This window comes from Pygocentrus nattereri, chromosome 24 (assembly GCF_015220715.1).
Source record: "Pygocentrus nattereri isolate fPygNat1 chromosome 24, fPygNat1.pri, whole genome shotgun sequence".
Classification (NCBI taxonomy): domain Eukaryota; kingdom Metazoa; phylum Chordata; class Actinopteri; order Characiformes; family Serrasalmidae; genus Pygocentrus; species Pygocentrus nattereri.
The window spans coordinates 3,741,976-3,761,322 of NC_051234.1; the positions used below are offsets into that span (position 1 = coordinate 3,741,976).

At 42.1% G+C, this 19,347-nt stretch overlaps 2 protein-coding genes across 3 annotated transcripts; both read left to right on the forward strand.

Moving 5' to 3' along the window:
- The first annotated feature begins 375 nt into the window (after positions 1–375).
- LOC108433876 lies at positions 376–8,060 on the forward strand. The gene is made up of 7 exons (XM_017708716.2): positions 376–509; positions 2,402–2,576; positions 2,944–3,057; positions 3,739–3,795; positions 5,064–5,276; positions 5,881–6,003; positions 7,675–8,060. Exons 2-7 carry the CDS (start codon positions 2,403–2,405, stop codon positions 7,732–7,734), a joined length of 741 nt encoding a protein of 246 aa, XP_017564205.1. The 5' UTR covers positions 376–509; position 2,402; the 3' UTR covers positions 7,735–8,060.
- Positions 8,061–9,088: 1,028 nt separating this feature from the next.
- Positions 9,089–17,574, forward strand: LOC108433860. Of its 2 annotated transcripts, XM_017708697.2 has the most exons (8): positions 9,140–9,209; positions 9,309–9,392; positions 10,288–10,462; positions 11,317–11,427; positions 14,067–14,123; positions 15,978–16,190; positions 16,429–16,551; positions 17,319–17,574. In XM_017708697.2, the coding sequence occupies exons 3-8, from the start codon at positions 10,289–10,291 to the stop codon at positions 17,376–17,378; spliced, it is 738 nt and encodes a 245-aa protein (XP_017564186.1). In that variant the 5' UTR covers positions 9,140–9,209; positions 9,309–9,392; position 10,288; the 3' UTR covers positions 17,379–17,574. The 2 variants fall into 2 exon arrangements, with proteins under 2 accessions (XP_017564185.1, XP_017564186.1); XM_017708696.2 differs by lacking the exon at positions 9,309–9,392 and having other exon boundaries at positions 9,089–9,209.
- Positions 17,575–19,347: the final 1,773 nt, after the last annotated feature.

Consider the following 19,347-nt stretch of genomic DNA (forward strand, 5'->3'; position numbering starts at 1 on the left):
ATTTCTAACGGTGTGGGATGTGTGATGTTTTCAGCATGTAGTCTGTCTTTTAAATGCCTTAGGGTTTTGTCTCCAAACCGAGCTTTGAAAGGAAAAGTCCTCAGAAGCAGAAGGGCAGCTGGACGAAACCACCTACACACACCGGTGTGGTTTGATGGTGATTATTAAAAGATTTCCTTTCAAGATGTTCCTGTAGCTCAGAAAGATCCAATAAGCCCATATAATGTACCTTCAAATCAAGGCACTTCACCACATAACCTGAGCAGTTTCGAGCTCAGCAAGCAGCAGCGAGGCTGAACTCCAGAGATAAACAGCCAGAAGTATTGTAGCGCTGCAGCGCCACCTTGTGGCTGTTAGCGGCACTGACCGAAGCTGCCTGTTTTGTGCTCCTGAAGGTTGAACCAGAAGCGAAAGTAAGTCGCTGTCAGGAGGAAACTCAGCCCAGTTTTTGTGGGAGCTCAGTTTTGTAGACAGCCGACAAGACTAAAAACCTTTGGTCACTGAATAAGGTGGGTCATCACCAAGTCTAGAGTTATTTCTAAACTACATTCATGTGACGCTTCCAAGGTGAAAATGTTGGGATTTTTAGGCCAGGTGGCATTTTAGGGGACAAAGGACAAATGGAGTCGATGGATATGAGCTAAGCTAGGGAAGTGGAATCTGGATCATATCCACTAAACCTGTTTTTCGGTATAAGATGTTCGGCGTTCTGTCATTAAAAGTGTAAACAGAGGAAACACTAAATGTTGAAGTTCAATAATTCTGTTTTTCTCAGCTGCAGATTAATATTTCACAGCCTTTTATTGTTTTCTCAGTACTAAAGGTGCAACCAGGCCACCGCATTTCTCTTCCACTGTAAGGAGCTGCTTGGTGACAGTAAATAGGGCTTTAAACTCCACTGGTTTCCACTTTACCAAAGTAATATTGAGCTCAAGGAATGTATTACTATATGGTCTCATATTCGTAGCGTAACATATTGTCAGAAGTCATATTTCTGAGGTCTAAAGTCAGATATTTCTGCATCTCATTCACTTTCCTGGACGTGTAACTGCCTACAGATAAAAGGTACATTTCTCTGGATACGCCAGTTGGTCTTTCTCTGAATTGTTCACAGTGGTGGTGATAGGAACCAGACGTCTGAAGAGTTTAATGTGTCTAAAAGCTCCATCACTGCCCGATGTCTGAGACATTGTGTAATAGTTTGGAGAAACTTTTGGCATATCATTTATATATTTTAAGTATATTCATGGTGGAGAGGTACATGGAGGGCGTTGTGAGGCAAAATAGTCCCCAAAGAAAACTTTTATTTCCAGATTTATGCCCGTTTTACCATCATCAGCATTACACGTTCAACCTCAGAGGACATGTAAGTTCACTTAGGTCAGAGGTCATATTATTGAGGTCTAAAGCCAGATATTTCTGCATCTCATTCACGTTCCTGGACTTGTAACTGCCTACAGGGAAATGGTATATTGCGCTGGAATGCCGGTTGGACTCTAAAGGTTCTAAAAAACCTGTCTGAAGGCTCATGTAGGTTTGCTGCACGTCTTGCATGGTAAATAAAATGGCTATATTCATGTTCACTACCACTGTAAACAAGTTGGAAAGGTTCTTTAAAACACACCATTTCACATTTAACCAACTAGACACACACCTTCTAAGCTGGTTCTCCCTCAGGGTCGCTGGAACCTGTCCCAGCTGTCATTGGGCGGAAGGCAGGATACACCCTGGACAGGTCGCCAGTCCATCGCAGGGCAGACAGACAGATTCACTCCCACCTGGGGTGAATTTAACGTGTCCAGTCAGCCTGACTGCATGTCTTTGGACTGTGGGAGGAAACCAGAGAACCCAGAGGAAACCCACGCAGACACAGGGAGAACATGCAAACCCCACAGAGAGAGGACTGGTCACCCAGCCAGAGAATTGACCCCAGGCCCTTCTTGCTGTGACGCGACAGCGCTACCTACCTCGCCACCGTGCCGCCCTTAAACCAAATACACACACACACACAAGCCACTTCTCCCTCAGGGTCACAGGGGGCTGCTGGAGCCTATCCCAGCGGTCATCAGGCGGAAGGCAGTCCATTGCAGGGCAGACAGACAGATTCACACATAGTGGCAATTTAGCATGTCCACTTGGCCTGACTGCATGTCTTTGGACTGTGGGAGGAAACTGGAGAACCCAGAGGAAACCCACACAGGACACGGGGAGAACAAACGCCACACAGAAAGGACTCTGGTTGCCCAGCCGGGGAATCGAACCCAGCCATGCCACCCAAACCAGCTACTTTAGTGTAAAATAAAAAACAAGTGAAATTTCCCTTTTGTAAATGTATAACAGGCCGAAAATGAACGCCACTATTTTTACAGTGTACTTTGCTGTTTTGTGTGTCTCTCTTCAGGATGTCACTGACTATGACTAAAGCCGAGGGGGTGACCGTGTTCACCGTCACCTCCAATCCCAAAAGCAAGTGGCCGCTGCTTTGCCAGCTTCTGGGCACCTTGTGCTGGAGCCCAGTCTGCTCTGTGTCTCAGAGCTTGAAGCAGAAGATAGGCAGGACTCACACAGTTCTGGGGGTAGGACTCCACACTCACACTGTACATACAGATCATGCTGGTTTGCTCCTTTGATAATATGTATGTATGTATATTTATGTATGTATATACAACATATATGCATTTCAGTTTACGTTAATGCACAGCTAGTACTTTTACATTATACTTAATATTAAAAAAGAAATGTAAATGAAAATACAAGATTTTAGTTTTGGTAGTTTTTTGATTGGAATTTGTGACACCGGCACAAATTGTTCATGGTTTGCAGTCAAAGCTTAAATTTAATTAATAATAATAATTAAATAATTGTATACTTGTAAATAATGATATAAGCTTTTCTTTCTCTGGAATCTAGACTATGGAATAATTTACTCTTCTCTCTCCGTAGACTCTGCAGATTCTGGTTGGGTTAATGAATGTGGCCTTTGGGTGTATCTTTAGGAGCGTGGGCAGCTTCTCCTACTGGCCACTTTTGGACAGCTGTTTTTGGTTGGGGGCTGGGGTAAGAACTTTCCCGATTTCATTAACCCTTTAAACTGCAGGTATCCAGTAACCACACAGACTAAATGCAAACTAGCTGAGTTATTCTTTAGCTGTGAAGTAAAACACTGGGCCTGCTGGCAGGCGCTGGCTGCTTAAGGGGTTAAATATCCATTGGTCCATATGTTCTCTGAGCCCGAGTACAAATCTGAAGAAGTTGATCAAACCATATGGCTAAAAAGAGGTTTTTATCATAATAAAAAATCTAATAAATTTAGTCTTTTAGATGTTTTTTTTATGCCATAAGTTAAAAATCAAAGTCTGGTTCTGGATCATCTAATGTACTCTACAAAATTATACAAATGATTATTATTATTATGATTATTAACTGCACAAAATTCACTTCAGAACAAGTTATGTGGCATTTTTACTATGTAAATTAGGTCATTGTGAAAGTGAGGACCCACAGTTCTTTGGCGTTAAGGGGCTTATAATGAAGTGCATAATATGCCTGAGTTTATATGTTGTGTCATTGATTTTTCAGCAAAAAACCACCTTAAACATTCGTTTTTATGACCTTCATAAGTTCATAGGAATAGGATAAGACAGTCCTTAGGTAATATATGTATTTAAACAAGCTGAATTACTATGTTGTTCCAACTAATTTTTGAATAAACCTTTTGTTTTTTCCTTTCTTTACAAGTTTATTGCAGCTGGCATCGTGTGCATCCTTGCCGAGAAGTTTCCCAGCAGTTGCCTGGTGAGTTGTGAGAGGTGTGGACTCGGGTCTTATGACTGGGACTCGAGTCACGGATTTAACGGCTTAAGACTCGACTCGACAAAACCGAGACCGGCTTTGACTTTGAATTGAACACCAATGACTTTGACTTAGACTTCAGCCTTATGACCCAGAAAGAACCGAAAGTGGAAGAAATGCGGAGAGGCGTCTGCAAATTTGCTATACATTAACGTCACCAAACGTCTTTAACTGTATGCCGTTATCTCGAAAGATAAGCGAGACGAGTATAAGAAGTTCATAAGTTCCCCGCCTTAAGCTAGAAACAAAGAACAGCATCGACAGAGTCAATAAACCCTCACTCAGCACTTAAACTCCCGTCTTACTGGAGAAACTGCCAGGCTAACTTACCCTTTTCCTCATGACAGTCAAACAAAAGAAACTGAGCCAGGCTTGAGCTGATTAATGACAGTATCTTCAGTCACTGATAGTTTAGATCTATCCTGATGGTCAGTCAAGTTGGACAGTTGAAATGTTTCAGTCCTAAACCAAGCTCTCTATTTAAATGACTTTAATGACTTTTGCATTTAAAACATTCACCACATGGATGATGTTGGCTTCTTATTCATGAGCTTCATATTGTAATTTTCCATTCCACCATTCCTCACGCAACCCAAAAATCATCAGAAATGATTCAACTATAGGTTGTTTAACATATAACGCACTACGCTTTGCAACTTACACACTGAATATACTACAAGATCCTGCTAAGATGCTGGTATTGAATGGGCTGCATTACTGTTTCCATCAATTTTGATGTTTAAATGGCATTGCATTGCTGAAGAATGCATACTGACCTGTTTAGATCTCGACTTCAGACTTGCCTCTACTGACTCGGGGCTTGAATTGAGACTTGACTGTGTTTTCTCAGGATTTTTTACCTTCAACGTAGCGACTTGTTCCCACCTTTGGAACTTCATTATACTAGACTGGAAAAAATGTTAAAGACTTTGTTATTAAAATCAAAGGTGTTAATAAAGTATAGCTTTTAGGATATGTGTGGTAATAATATGGCATGCAATATGTATACAGTATATATATATCCATCCTATATAAAAAAAACATTAAAAGCATTTATAAATATTTCAAGGCCAATTTAACCTTAATATCGTGGTAACAAACATCTTACCAGTTTTTGAGTCAACATTTCTAGTTCTTTAAACAAATTGATGTGAAGATGAACAAAAGCTAAATTTTTCATCAAACCAAATGCTGATCTTTCTCTTTCACAGCTCAGCTTTACCATCCTGGTGAATCTGGTCAGTGTTGGACTGGCTATTACTGCCACTGTATTCTACTCAGTAGACTTAGTGTGGTTGCCTCAACGTTCCGAATGTGATCAAAGTTACCTGTATGGAAATGGATATGGCTATTACAGGACCACACCATCTCCTGAGAAGAAAACCCTGACAGAGGACTGTGAGCGCAAGGAGTACATTGTCAAGGTATTTCCGTTTTGTAATTGCAACACATAAACACGTCTTGTGAATCTTTCACAGCGTTTACTTGTCATGTAATTGTTTTATGTTGTAACGGGGAGCGAGGAGGCGGACGCACGTGCTGAGATGGGCGAGATTTATTAAGGGCAAATCCAGGGTCATCGGCGTAACAGTCCAGGTTCAAGTAGCCAATACGGAGAGATCGGGGGAGAGACATGACGGACACCAGAATGCAACAGAACATCCAACACAGCAGATAACAAACAAAGCAAACAAAGACCAGCGAAAACAAAGGGCAAACACAGGGCTTAAATAGGACACCGGGAAGACGAGGGACAGGTGAAGACAATCAGGGGCAGAGTCACAAAACAAGGGGCAGGACTACGGATACCAAAACAAAGAAGCATGTGACCTATACCAAAACACACACGTACAGGACTGGGAGGGGCCAGTCGTGACATATGTACTTTGGGTCATTTTTAAATGTATGCTTTTCTAATGCAAGCTTCTGAGAATCTCTGATACTGAACCTGTCAGTGCAGAATGTAAGTCAGGTGTGATTCATTCTATGAAGTACCCTAAAATGACATTTATCACTCATGATTTCTAGCTGGTCAACAGAGGACTGGATATCCTGCTGATCGTGTTGGCTGTCCTTCAACTTTGTGTCACCGTCAGCTCATGTGTTCTGATTCTGAAGACTCTGTGCAAGAAGAAGAAAGGAGACGACATGGTATGTTGTGATGGTCTGGCTAAAAATTTCATGTAGCCCAAATGCTTGTTTAGTTTTGCACCTGCTTAATTTTGCTAAAATGAACAGCATGATGTATCTGAGTTCATACACTATATGGCCAAAAGTTTTGGGACACCTACACATTATACCTACAGGAGCTTTTATGACATCAGTATATGAAGTTGGTCCCCCTTTTTCAGCTGTGCTAGCTTCCACTCTTCTGGGAAGCTGTCTACAGGATTTTGGAGAGGTCAGACACCGATGTTAGATGAGAAGTAATCTCTGTCTTCGTTCATCCCAGAGGTGTTCGATGGGGCTGAGCGGAGACAATTCCACTTAGCCCAAATGCTTAATTAGTTTTGCGCTTGACCTATGAGGCGAATGTAGTTTACGCGAAGTAGAAACGTCTCTGCCAGGTTAGTATCATGCAGACTGCATTCTTAAGTCAACGCAAACACGAAGTCTACACTGAGTTGTTATGTCATCTTCAATAGACTTCATTATATTATAACTTGATTAATTCTTTAAAACCTCTTTCTGGTTAATTAGCACTGATCTCACACCGAAACAAACACTCTTATGAAAAAGTACCACATCACAATTCCACAATAACTGATACCCATTTAGCTGCGTGCCAGTATAACAGCAGTGAATCCTTGTTATAATGTTAGATAAGATGGGAGAAACCAAGCCAGAGAAGAGTGCTCCTCATTACATACTCTCTAAAGGGTCCTAGGGCTTCTCTTTTGGACCCTCGTCTTCAGCTCACCCTGCAGGTTTTTAGTATGTTTTATACCAGTGGACTGGGACAGCCATGTCAAAAGCTTAGGTACCTGTTCATTTGCTTGTTAATACACATAGCTAATCCTAATCAGCCAATCACATGACCGTAACTCAATGCATTTAGGCATGTAGAGGTGGTCAAGACAACTCGCTGAAGTGCAGGCCGAGCATTAGCTCGTACCTAGCTGTACCTAATAAAGTGGCCGGTGGGTGTATGTTCTAATGTTCTTCATGTTGATGACACAGAAAGTCATGGATGACCACTTAAGAATCCCTGAACACTCAGATGAATTTGAAACAGGTACTATACGGGGGAAAAATTCTAGGGGTGCCAGTAAATTTGACACTTGCATTTTTGAGAAAAAAAAAATTAAAAAGCTAAAATTTACTTCAGTTAAAAGCTTAGATCTCTTCCACATTTTCAGTGTGAGATTAGCCATGTAGACATGTTTATAGCCTTTTTTATAACCATGCTGCCCAACTGCGTCAGTGACTTTGGAGCTGGCTGTATATTTTGGCCAAACCGTCGCTTTAAATAGGCTCAGTAGCCAAAATCACTGGAGGTTAGGGAGCCAGCCCTGAGACCGGAAGGTTGCTGGTTCGATCCCCTCACCTGACAGAGCATGACTGAAGTGCCCCAATTGCTCCCTGGGCGCCGTGAACAGGGCTGCCCACCGCTTTGTGCTCACTGCCCCCTAGTGTGTGTGTTCACTGGTGTGCATGTATGTGGGTGTGGCTTAAATGCGGAGGTCTAATTCCACAGTGTTCAAACACAGTTGGCTGATGGTTCTGAATTCAGCTCAGTTCAATATTATGAGAGCGGAAGTTGCCGATTTGTTCTTAAGAGCCTTGTTTTAACCTGATTTGATTTTGGTTTGTTTTTTACAGGAAGATCCTGAGCTTCACAAGCCCCTCGTGGAGGAAGTTCTCTCAAACCCCGCCTGTTAGAAACACTCAATCTGTTCATGTAATTCCAAATTTTCTATCTAGCACCTTCCTTTCTTGCGAACTGAAATGTTACCCTGTTGTTATTAGAGATGGCTGTAGTTACTGTCAAAAGGCATCTCATTATAACAGTTTTTATTAGTAGTATTGTTACTGTAGACTCTTATAATCCTTCACGTGCACTGCATATTTGTATGGAATAACTTGTTTTGTAGACATCAAATATAAAGCATGAAAATCATGTGCCATCACTTTTGTACAGGTCATGTTTCATGTTTTCTTTTTCCAGTATGTTAAAGTCAGCAAATAAACAGTAAGTGTGCATTCAAGTGTGCAGAAGTGTGTTCTCTGTAGAAGATATGTTCGTTTATTTTCATTTAGCCAATCAGCAAAACCTCATTTGACCAGAGGTGACCACTTTTTGCATACCACTGTAGCTCGTTGTCTGTGCAACATCACTTTACCACCTCTCATCCGAGCCAAGACTGAGAAGCTTTCGTCAAAGACACTTTTACGCATACACTTGTCAAGTGATTGTACTGTACTGTTATGCCTGGTTGGCTCCTTGTTCCTTCAGAACAGGCATCTTTCCGTATCTTTCCTTCTGACACAGTCTGATTATCAGATGAGTAATGACCAAAGCTAAATCATCTGCATGTTCAGATGAGGCTCCACCTCTTGGTGCCAGTGATACTCTACCAGGATGGCATGTTGCCTCACAGCATGAAGGGCCTGGGTTCGAGTCCCCAGCCAGGTGACTGGAGTCTTCTCTGTGTGGAGTTTCCTCCTGGTTCTCCGGTTTCCTCCCTCAGGCCAACTGGACATGCTAAATTGTCCCTAGGTGTGAGTGAATCTGTCTGTCTGCCCTGTGATGGACTGGCGACCTGTCCAGGGTGTATCCTGCCTTTCACCCAATGACAGCTGGGATAGGCTCCAGCACCCCCTGTGACCCAGAAGGAGAAGCGGCTTAGAAGATTTTTGTGTATGTGTCAGTGATCCTCTACCATGATGACAAACCCCAATCGGCTCAAGCATAGTCTGTCTTTCCAATTTGTCCAATTTGTCTTCGGAGTTTTCTCGAACCGCTTCTGTCACTGAATCACTGAAATAAACTCTCCAAACCAAGCCTACAGAGAAAATTGCTCAGAAACAGAAGTGCAGCTGGACGAAATAAACAACACACCAGTGTTAGTTAGTAAAGCCTGCAGCCAAAAAATAAGCCCACGTAACTTACTAACGTCCTAAATCAAGGTACTTTACCAAAAAACAACTGAACAGCTTTGAGTTGAGCAAACTTCAGAGATAAACAGCTGGCAGGTTTGTAGCACTGCAGCGCGCCTTGTGGCTGATAGCTGTACTGACTAAAGTTCAGTGTTTTATGCTCCTGTGGGTTAAACAAGAAGCTGAGCCAGTGTTAATAAGGAACTCAGGAAAAGAGCTGCAATACCAGTTTTGTGGGGAAGCCTCTACCGGATAAGGTGAACTGTCACAAAATGTAGAATTATTTCTGTATACATGTGATACTACTATTGTGAAAATGTTGGGATTATAATACAGAGAATATGTGGCCATTTTAGGAGACAAAGGACAAATGGAGTCGATGGATATGAGCTAAGCTAGGGAAGTGGAATCTGGATCATATCCACTAAACCTGTTTTTCGGTATAAGATGTTCGGCGTTCTGTCATTAAAAGTATAAAAGGAGGAAACACTAAATGTTGAACTTCAATAATTCTGTTTTTCTCAGCTGCAGATTAATATTTCACAGCCTTTTATGGTTTTCTCAGTACTAAAGGTGCAACCAGGCCACCGCATTTCTCTTCCACTGTAAGGAGCTGCTTGGTGACAGTAAATAGGGCTTTAAACTCCACTGGTTTCCACTTTACCAAAGTAATATTGAGCTCAAGGAATGTATTAATATATGGTCTCATATTCGAAGCGCAGCATATTGTCAGAAGTCATATTTCTGAGGTCTAAAGTCAGATATTTCTGCATCTCATTCACTTTCCTGGACGTGTAACTGCCTACAGATAAAAGGTACATTTCTCTGGAACGCCAGTTGGTCTTTCTCTGAATTGTTCACAGTGGTGGTGATAGGAACCAGACGTCTGAAGAGTTTAATGTGTCTAAAAGCTCCATCACTGCCCGATGTCTGAGACATTGTATAATAGTTTGGAGAAACTTTTGGCATATCATTTATATATTTTAAGTATATTCATGGTGGAGAGGTACATGGAGGGCGTTGTGAGGCAAAATAGTCCCCAAAGAAAACTTTTATTTCCAGATTTATGACCGTTTTACCATCATCAGCATTACACGTTCAACCTCAGAGGACATGTAGGTTCGCTGCACATCTTGGATGGTAAAGTAAATGTACATATTTCCATTGTACACTTAGCAAGTCCTGGTTCCACTCAATACCAATATATAGAAATCTAGAAATATATAGAACGTTTCTGTACAGTACATTTTACATCAAACCACTGTGAATTACTTTATTGTAGCAGAATGATTTAGCATAAATACATAAGTGGAATTTCCCTTTCGTAATCTTCAGGATGTCACTGACTACGACTCAAGCCGAGGGGGTGACCGTGTTCACCGTCACCTCCAACCCCAAAAGCAAGTGGCCGCTGCTTTGCCAGCTTCTGGGCAACTTGTGCTACAGTCCGGTCTGCTCTGTGTCTCAGAGCTTGAAGCAGAAGATGGGCAGGACTCACACAGTTCTGGGGGTAGGACTCCACACTCACACTGTACATACAGATCATGGTGGTTTGCTCCTTTGGCTGAGATAACAGGAACACAGCAACAACTACTTGAGTGCAAACAGCATCCTCTGTAGAGAATCTTCAGCCTGCTGAAGCAGTTAGTGACTTACAAGCCAGGCCCATGAGATGCTTTGCATAAGAAAAAATGTATAAATAACACCCATATAATTATGTGTGTGTGTATGTCTACAATAATCAAAACAAAACCTTGTATCTCCAAAAAAGTAGCTTTCCAAGAAAAGCAAACACCATTTATACATTTCAGTGTAAGGTAACTGATTTTGTAAGTCAAGTGATTTTGGATGATTTCCGTTAATCCAGATATTTTGACACAGAGTTAATGACAGCTGGTCCTTTTACATTATGTTTAAAAAGGGCAAGAATGGAGATACAAGGAGATTCTGAGAGTGATGGTTTGTGGCACCTGCACCAAAAACAAATAAAAGATTCATTTGCAGCATTTGGCAGACGCTCTTATCCAGAGCGACTTACAATTTGATCAATTTATACAGGAAGGCGAAGGCGGCGTTAGGAGTCTTGCCCAAGGACTCTTATTGGTGTAGTGTAGGGTGCTTGTCCAGGGGATTGAACCCCAGTCTACAGCGTAGAAGGCAGAGGTGTTACCCACTACACTAACCAACCAGATTCAGGTTCTGATAACCAGATGAGAATGAATGCTATGATTGCTGGGGTTTGTGGTTGTTTGTGTTTAACCAGTCAAAGCTTATATTTACTTATAATAGTAATTACATAATGATATAAACGTTTCTGCCTCTAGAATCTAGACTATGGAATAATTTACTCTTCTCTTCCCATAGACTCTACAGATTCTGGTTGGATTAATGAATGTGGGCTTTGGATGTATCTTTAGGAACGTGGGCAGCTTCTCCTCTCCACTTTGGAACGGCTGTTTTTGGTTGGGGGCAGTGGTAAGAACTTTCATGATTTTGTGAAATTCTTTAAACTGCAGGCTTAGTACTCACTACTATGTCCATACATGAGGTGTTAACCCCTTAAAACCCCTGCATTATTACATATTATGGCTTTTTATTGCAAATGAACTGCAAGCTAGCTGAGTTATTCTTAGGTAATAGAAATGCGTAGTAAAGGGCAGGAATAGGTTAGGACATATTCAATGACATACTCTGTAAATTATGTACACACGTGTATATCTATATATCTATAATATATATATATATATATATACATATATACACAAAACCCCATTTCCAAAAGAGTTATGTAAATAAAAACAAATTGCAATCATGTGCAAATCATTTAAACCCTATATTTAATTGAAAATCATACAAAGACAACATATCAAATGTTGAAACTGAAAATCTTTATTGTTTTTTGAAAAAAATATTTACAACAACACATTGCAAAAAAGCTGGGACTGGGCAACAAAAGGGTGGTAAAATTGTACCGCTAAAAAATACCTGGTGGTCAATTTGCAACAGGTCAGTGATTGGATATTGAAAAGCATCTCACCCAGAGAGGCTGAGTCTTTCAGAGGTAAAGATGAAGAGGGGTTCACCACTTTGTGAAATACTGCGCAATCAAATAGTGCAACAATTCAAGAAAAACGTTTCTCAACATAAAATAGCAAAAAACGTACGTTTTTCATCATCTATAGTACATAGTAGAATTAAACGATTCAGAGATTTTAGAGAAATGTTTGTATGCAAGACAAGAGACAAGGCCAAAAACCAGTATTTGCTGGCCATGATCTTTGGACTCTGCATGGGCTCAGAAACACTTCTGAAAACCACTGTTGTCGCTGTATCCTCAAATGCAAGTTAAAACTCTAAAATGCAAAGAAGAAACCAAATATAATCAGGATCTAGAAACGCTGCCACCTTCTCTGGGCCTGAAGTCATTTAAAATGGACTGAGGGGAAGTGGACCGACAACATTTGGAATTCTTTTTCGAAATCATGGATGCTGCGTCCTCCATACTAAAGACCACTCAGATTGTTATCACTGCACAGTTCAAAAGCCACTATGATGTATAGCAGTACATCTGTGAAGGCACCATTAAAGCTGAACAATATATACATTTTGGCAACATGTGCTGCCATTCAGACGATGTGCTTTTCAGGGAAGGCCTTGATTATTTCAGCAAGACAACGTAAAAACACATTCAGCATGTTTTACAGCAGCATTGCTCCGTATTAAAAGAGGCCAGGTGCAAAACTGACCTGCTTGCAGTCCAGACCGGTCACCACTGAAAACATTTGGCACATTATGAAATGAAAAATACTGCAAAGGAGACCCAGAACTGCTGAGCCGCTGAAATCCTGTGTCAAACAAGAACAGGAAAACATTTCACTTTTATAACTACAGCAGTTTCTCCTCAGTTAAAAGAACAGGGGAGGACTGGACAGAAGTCAGACACTCACAGATTATGAAGAGAGGTTTTAATAAAGGGGATAGACACAAGGGGGTAGTCAAAAACAGTCCAAGTCAGCAACAGCAAAAAGTATAAGTAGTAAGGGGGTGTACCAAAAGACAAAGTAGAATAAACAAGCAAAGATCCAAAACAGGAACACACGGGAGTCTAAACGGGAGAGGCAAAACACGGAGTCAAAAAACAAGCAAAGGTCAAAATCATACAGACAGGGAACACTTCATAATGCTAGAGGGCTAGTCAAAACTTAGCAAAGGACTGAGCATCAGCATCAGCCACTTTATTAGGTACACCTGTTCAATTGCTTGTTAACACAAATAGCTAATCAGCCAATCACACGGCCACAACTCAGTCCATTTAGGCATGTAGAGGTGGTCAAGACAACTTGCTGAAGTGCAGACCGAGCATCAGAACGGGGAAGAAAGGGGATTTAAGGGACTTTGAACGTGGCGTGGTTGTTGGTGCCAGACGGGCTGGTCTGAGTATTTCAGAAACTGCTGATCTGCTGGGATTTTCACGCTCAACCATCTCTAGGGTTTACAGAGAACGGTCCGAAAAAGAGGGAATATCCAGTGAGCGGTCAGTTGTGTGGACGAAAATGCCTTGTTGATGTGAGAGGTCAGAGGAGAATGGGCAGACTGGTTCCAGATGATAAAAAGGCAGCAGGAACTGAAATAACCAACCAGAATCTCTGAGGAACGTTTCCAACACCTTGTTGAAAGTCTGCCACGAAGAATTAAGGCAGTTCTGAAGGCAAAAGGGGGTCCAGCCTTTTACTAGCAACCTAATAAAGTGGCTGGTGAGTGTATATAGGCTGAGGCACAGGTTAAAACACTTGATAATCAGGAGACTGAGAGCGAGGGTAAGTTATGTGACTCTGGTTAGGAGTCATGTTAGAGTCAGTAGCAAACAGAGTCCTGTTTGGCCTGGGAGCCGGAGGGAAGCGTGACATGATGAAAGACAGAGGTAAAAAAAACAATAAAGTTTCTCTGTTTTAACATTTGATATGTTGTCTTTGTAGTATTTTCCTTTAAAACATTGTTTATGATTTACACATTATTGCAATCTATTTTTATTTACACTTTGCACAGTGAAGCAAGCTGCATTATTGTGTTGTTCCAATAATATTGACACATTTTTTTTTCCATTAATTTCCAAGTTTATTGTAGCTGGCATCGTCTGCATCCTTGCTGAGAAGTTCCCCAGCAGTTGCCTGGTGAGTTGTGATTTTGACATGGACTCGAATCACGAATTTGACTTAAACGCAACAAATTCTAGAAGGACCTGCAACTCGACTTGAGCCTGTTATTTTGAAAGACAAGTGAGACAAGTGTAAGAATACAAGTTCCCCGCCTTAAGCTAGAAACAAACAAAGTAAGAACAGCATCGACAGAGTCAATAAGCCCTCACTCAGCACTTAAACTCCAGTCTTACGGGAGAAACTGCCAGGCTAACTTACCATTTTCCTCATGACAGTCAAACAAAAGAAACTGAGCCAGGCTTGAGCTGATTAATGATAGTATCTTCAGTCACTGATAGTTTAGGTCTATCCTGTCAATCAAGTTAGGCAGTTTATACCTGGAAACACTCGTTATATAAGGCGTTTGCTTATAATATTACTTGATCTCCTGAATAAACTCTCATATATACACTATATTTCCAAAAGTCCTCACTCACCCATCCAAATCATTGAATTCAGGTGTTCCAATCACTTCCATGGCCACAGGTGTATAAAGCCGAGCCCCTAGGCCTGCAGACTGCTTCTACAGACATTAGTGAAAGAATGGGTCGCTCTCAGGAGCTCAGTGAATTCCAGTGTGGTACCGTGATCGGACGCCACCTGTGCAGCAAGTCCAGTCGTGAAATTTCCTCACTACTAAATATTCCACAGTCAACTGTGCCACAAATTGGTCGTCCACGTTAAATGACAGAGCGGGGTCAGCGGATGCTGAGGCGCATAGTGTGCAGAGGTCACCAACTTTCTGCAGAGTCAATCGCTAGAGACCTCCAAACTTCATGTGGCCTTCAGATCAGCTCAAGAACAGCGTAGAGAGCTTCATGGAATGGGTTTCCATGGCCGAGCAGCTGCATCCAAGCCTTACATCACCACGCGCAACGCAATGCACGGAATGCAGTGGAGTAAAGCGCCGCCACTGGACTCTGGAGACGTGTTCTCTGGAGTGACCAATCACGCTTCTCCGTCTGGGAATCCGATGGACAAGTCTGGGTTTGGTGGTTGCCAGGAGAACGGTACTTGTCTGACTGCATTGTGCCAAGTGTAAAGTTTGGTGGAGGGGGGATCATGATGTGGGGTTGTTTCTCAGGAGTTGGGCTCGGTCCCTTAGTTCCAGTGAAAGGAACACTTAATGCTTCAGCACCAAGAGTTTTTGGACAATTTCACGCTCCCAACTTTGTGGGAACAGTTTGGGGACGACCCCTTCCTGTTCCAACATGACTGCACACCAGTGCACAAAGCAGGTCCATAAAGACACGGATGAGCCAGTTTGGTGTGGAAGAACTTGACTGGCCTGCACAGAGTCCTGACCTCAACCTGATAGAACACCTTTAGGATGAATTAGAGCGGAGACTGTGAGCCAGGCCTTCTGGTCCAACATCAGTGTCTGACCTCACAAATGTGCTTCTGGAAGAACGGTCAAACATTCCCATAAACACACTCCTAACCCTTGTGGAAAGCCTTCCCAGAAGAGTTGAAGCTGTTATAGCTGCAAAGGGTGGGCCGACATTATATTAAACCCTATGGATTAAGAATGGGATATCAAGTTCACATGTGTGTGAAGGCAGATTACTGAATACTTTTGGCAGTATAGTGTATTTTTTTGGTTTTAGAACGTTCAGTAGCAGAAACAGGTAGATTTTTTTTTCCCCACCTGCTGTCGTGCTTGTTAACCCTCCTCAAAATAAAGTGTTGTCACTGGGGGCAGGAGCAGACGATAATATTTCAATTGAAATTGTTTTGTAATTCTTTAAATAAGTTGTTGAGAAATATCAGTTCAGATGAACAAAAGCAAAGTTTTTCATCAAACGAAATGCTGATCTTTCTCTTTCACAGCTTAGCTTGATGGGCCTGGTGAATCTGGTCAGTGCTGCGCTGGCTATTACTGCCACTGTATTCTACTCAATAGACTTGGTGCAGTTGCCTGGACGTTACAACTGTAAACAACGCGGTTACTCACATGGATATGGATATGGTTATGAATACACCACACCTTCTCAGATGAAAGACCTGATGGAGAACTGTGAGCACAACCAGCACATCTTCAAGGTATTTCAGTTTTACAGCAGCTATTGTTAATTGTTAATCATTTTCTCATATTCTCTCAAATAGCAATCTCTGAAACTGTACCTGTCAATGCAAAATGTAAATGAAATGGAAATAATTTTGTAAATATGTTACTACAACACATTTTTGGTAGAGAGACATTTTATACTATAAAGAGACATATTACTCATGATTCCTAAAGGTTAAAATTGCATTACCTAAAGAATTCCTCTCCATCTAGATGGTCTATGGAGGACTGGATATCCTGCTGATCGTGTTGGCTGTCCTTCAACTTTGTGTCACCGTCAGCTCATGTGTTCTGATTCTGAAGACTCTGTGCAAGAAGAAGAAAGGAGACGAAATGGTATGAAAGGCTTTTGTTGTGATGGACTGTCTGAAAATTCCACCTCCCTGAAACACTTATTTAGTTTTGCACTTGAGCCTCGAGGCTAATGTAGCTAACAGGAAGCAGAAACTTCTGTCGGGACTCAGAGCGATTTGGCCCCCGCCCCAAGTTTTATAACCAACTCACACACACACATTATATATACATATGCGCTGTTGCCTCACAGCAAGAAGGGCCTGGGTTTGATTCCCCGGCCGGGCAACCAGGGTCCTCTCTGTGTGGAGTTTGCATGTTCTCCCCATGTCTGCGTGGGTTTCCTCTGAAAGACATGCAGTCAGGCTGATTGGACATGATTCAATTGTCCCCAGGTGCGAGTGAATCTGTCGGTCTGCCCTGCAATGGACTGGTGCCCTGTCCAGGGTTTATCCTGCCTTCTGTCCAATGACCACTGGGATGGGCTCCAGCACTTATATATATATTGTGTGTGTGTGTGTGTGTGTGTGTATATAAACAAAAATAATAATAATTCACACATTTAGACTAATAGTTTAATATTTCTATTAAAGGTTAGATTTCTCTCACAATTTCTATGTGAGGCAAATACATTCTGACCTTTTGACCCATTGTACCAAGGGTGCAAATACTTTTGGAGATGACTGTAAATCTGAGTTTTGGCTTTTATTAAGCTCTGTAGTCGACGCACTGTAATGAGTGTGGAAGCTGCTGATGTGTTCTTGAAACTAGGCCGGTTTAAACATGATTTGTTTTTCTTATGACTTTCACAGGAGGATCCGGAGCTTCGCCAGCCTCTCGTGGAGGAAGATCTTTCCAGCTCTGCATATTAAAAACACTTTCAATCCCTTGCTTTCATTGCTTGCATAATTAAATATTATCCCACTCATTTTTGAGACTTTTAAGGGGTATCTCATGATTACTATTGTCACTACATTACTGTGGCTGACTCTGACCTTTCACATGCACTATGTTTTTCATTGTGATCTTGATGACACTGATGATAATAAAAATCTGTTTTCATCTGCACCACCAGCTGTGTGTGTTGCGCTGGCCAGAGTGGATCAGACACAGTGGTTTTGCTGGAGTCTTTAAACACCTCAGTGTTGCTGCCAGGGTCCATGGGGGTCCTGAGCACTGAAGAACAGGGTAACAGAGTATCAGAGAAACAGATGGACTACAGTCTGTAACTGTAGAACTACAGAGTGCAGCTCTACAGTAAGTGGAGCTGATAAGACGCAAAACAAAAGGTTTTAGAATATTCTACCCAGCCTTGCTTACTGGACTGAAAATCGAAATATATCCAGGTGTCATTTGTTCAACGTCTAATCAGTTGTGCTGTAGTCCTCCACCACCAGATGGTGCCATGAGAACTTACTGATTAAACTGTCAGTTGCCATTTTGAGAGAGGAGGTAATGAAAGGATAAGGTGAAGTCTAAATATCTGACAATGGTAGAGAGTCCCCATGAGTCTGAAGTCTTCATCAGATCACTTCTAAAATGGTACTAAGTCAGATGTCTACAAATAGACCTGTGTTTGCTTTGGTTTCATGTACCAAGAAACAGCTGCAGTTCATTTTCACAGGACTGTTTTCCAGCCTCTCTGAACTAAACAGTGCTTCTGTTACTGCCCCTTTACGACTCATATATGTAAATGACCTCTGCTCTGACTGGCTGCTTTGATTAAGACTCAAACCTCTGTCCATGTAGAAACTCTGCTTAAAACTTTAACATAAATGAGCTAACCTGGTGTCAGCTCTGACCAACCACTTCCTTAAGTACACATACCTTGTATATACATTCATTGTCCATTGGATCAGCTCCCCTTACTGTATAGGTGCACTTTGTAGTTGTATTTGGGTGGTGGATCATTCTCAGCACTGCATTGACACTGATGATGGTGGTGTTGTGCTGGTACGAGGGGATCAGACCCAGCAGTGCTGCTGGACTGAGAATAGTCCAAAATATCCAACCAAAAATATCCAGCCAACAGCGTCCTGTGGGCAGCATCTTGTGACATCCTGTGAAGGACTTTGTCCACTTTATCAGCTCCACTTACTGTATAGTTCCACTCTGTAGTTCTACAGTTACAGACTGTAGTCCATCTGTTTCTCTGATACTCTGTTACCCCCTTTTACCCTGTTCTTCAATGATCAGGACCACCACAGAGCAGATGGATCACTCTCAGCACCGACATGGGGGTGGTGTGTTAGTGTGTGTTGCGCTGGTATGAGTGGATCAGACACAGCTGTGCTGCTGGAGCGTCCACTCACTATCCACTCTATTAGACACTCCTATCTTGTTGGTCCACCTGGTAGATGTAAAGTCAACAAACGCACCACCACGTCAGTGTCACTGCAGTGCTGAGAATGATCCATCATACAAATAGTACCTGCTCTGTGGTGGTCCTGTGGGGGTCCTGATCACTGAAGAACAGGGTGAACAGGGAGCACGCAGGGAAACAACTGGACTACAGTGGTGGTGTGTTAATGTGTGTTGCTGCTGGAGTTTCTAAACACTGTGTCCACTTACTGTCCACTCTATTAGATGCTCCTCCCTTGTTGGTCCACCTTGTGGCTGCCAGCTCATCTGCTGCTGCACAGTTTGTGTTGGTCATCCTCTAGTTTTTCCAACAGTGGTCAAGAGATACTGCCCACAGGACGCTTTCATACATGCTTCATAGTGCCTGCAACACTGAACGAGTATAAAGTGGTACTGTTCTCAGTTATACTGTTGGCCTGAAGGTTATTGGTCAACGTCTTTCAGCTGAAAGTATAGGCTCAAGGACCATAGTACCATTTT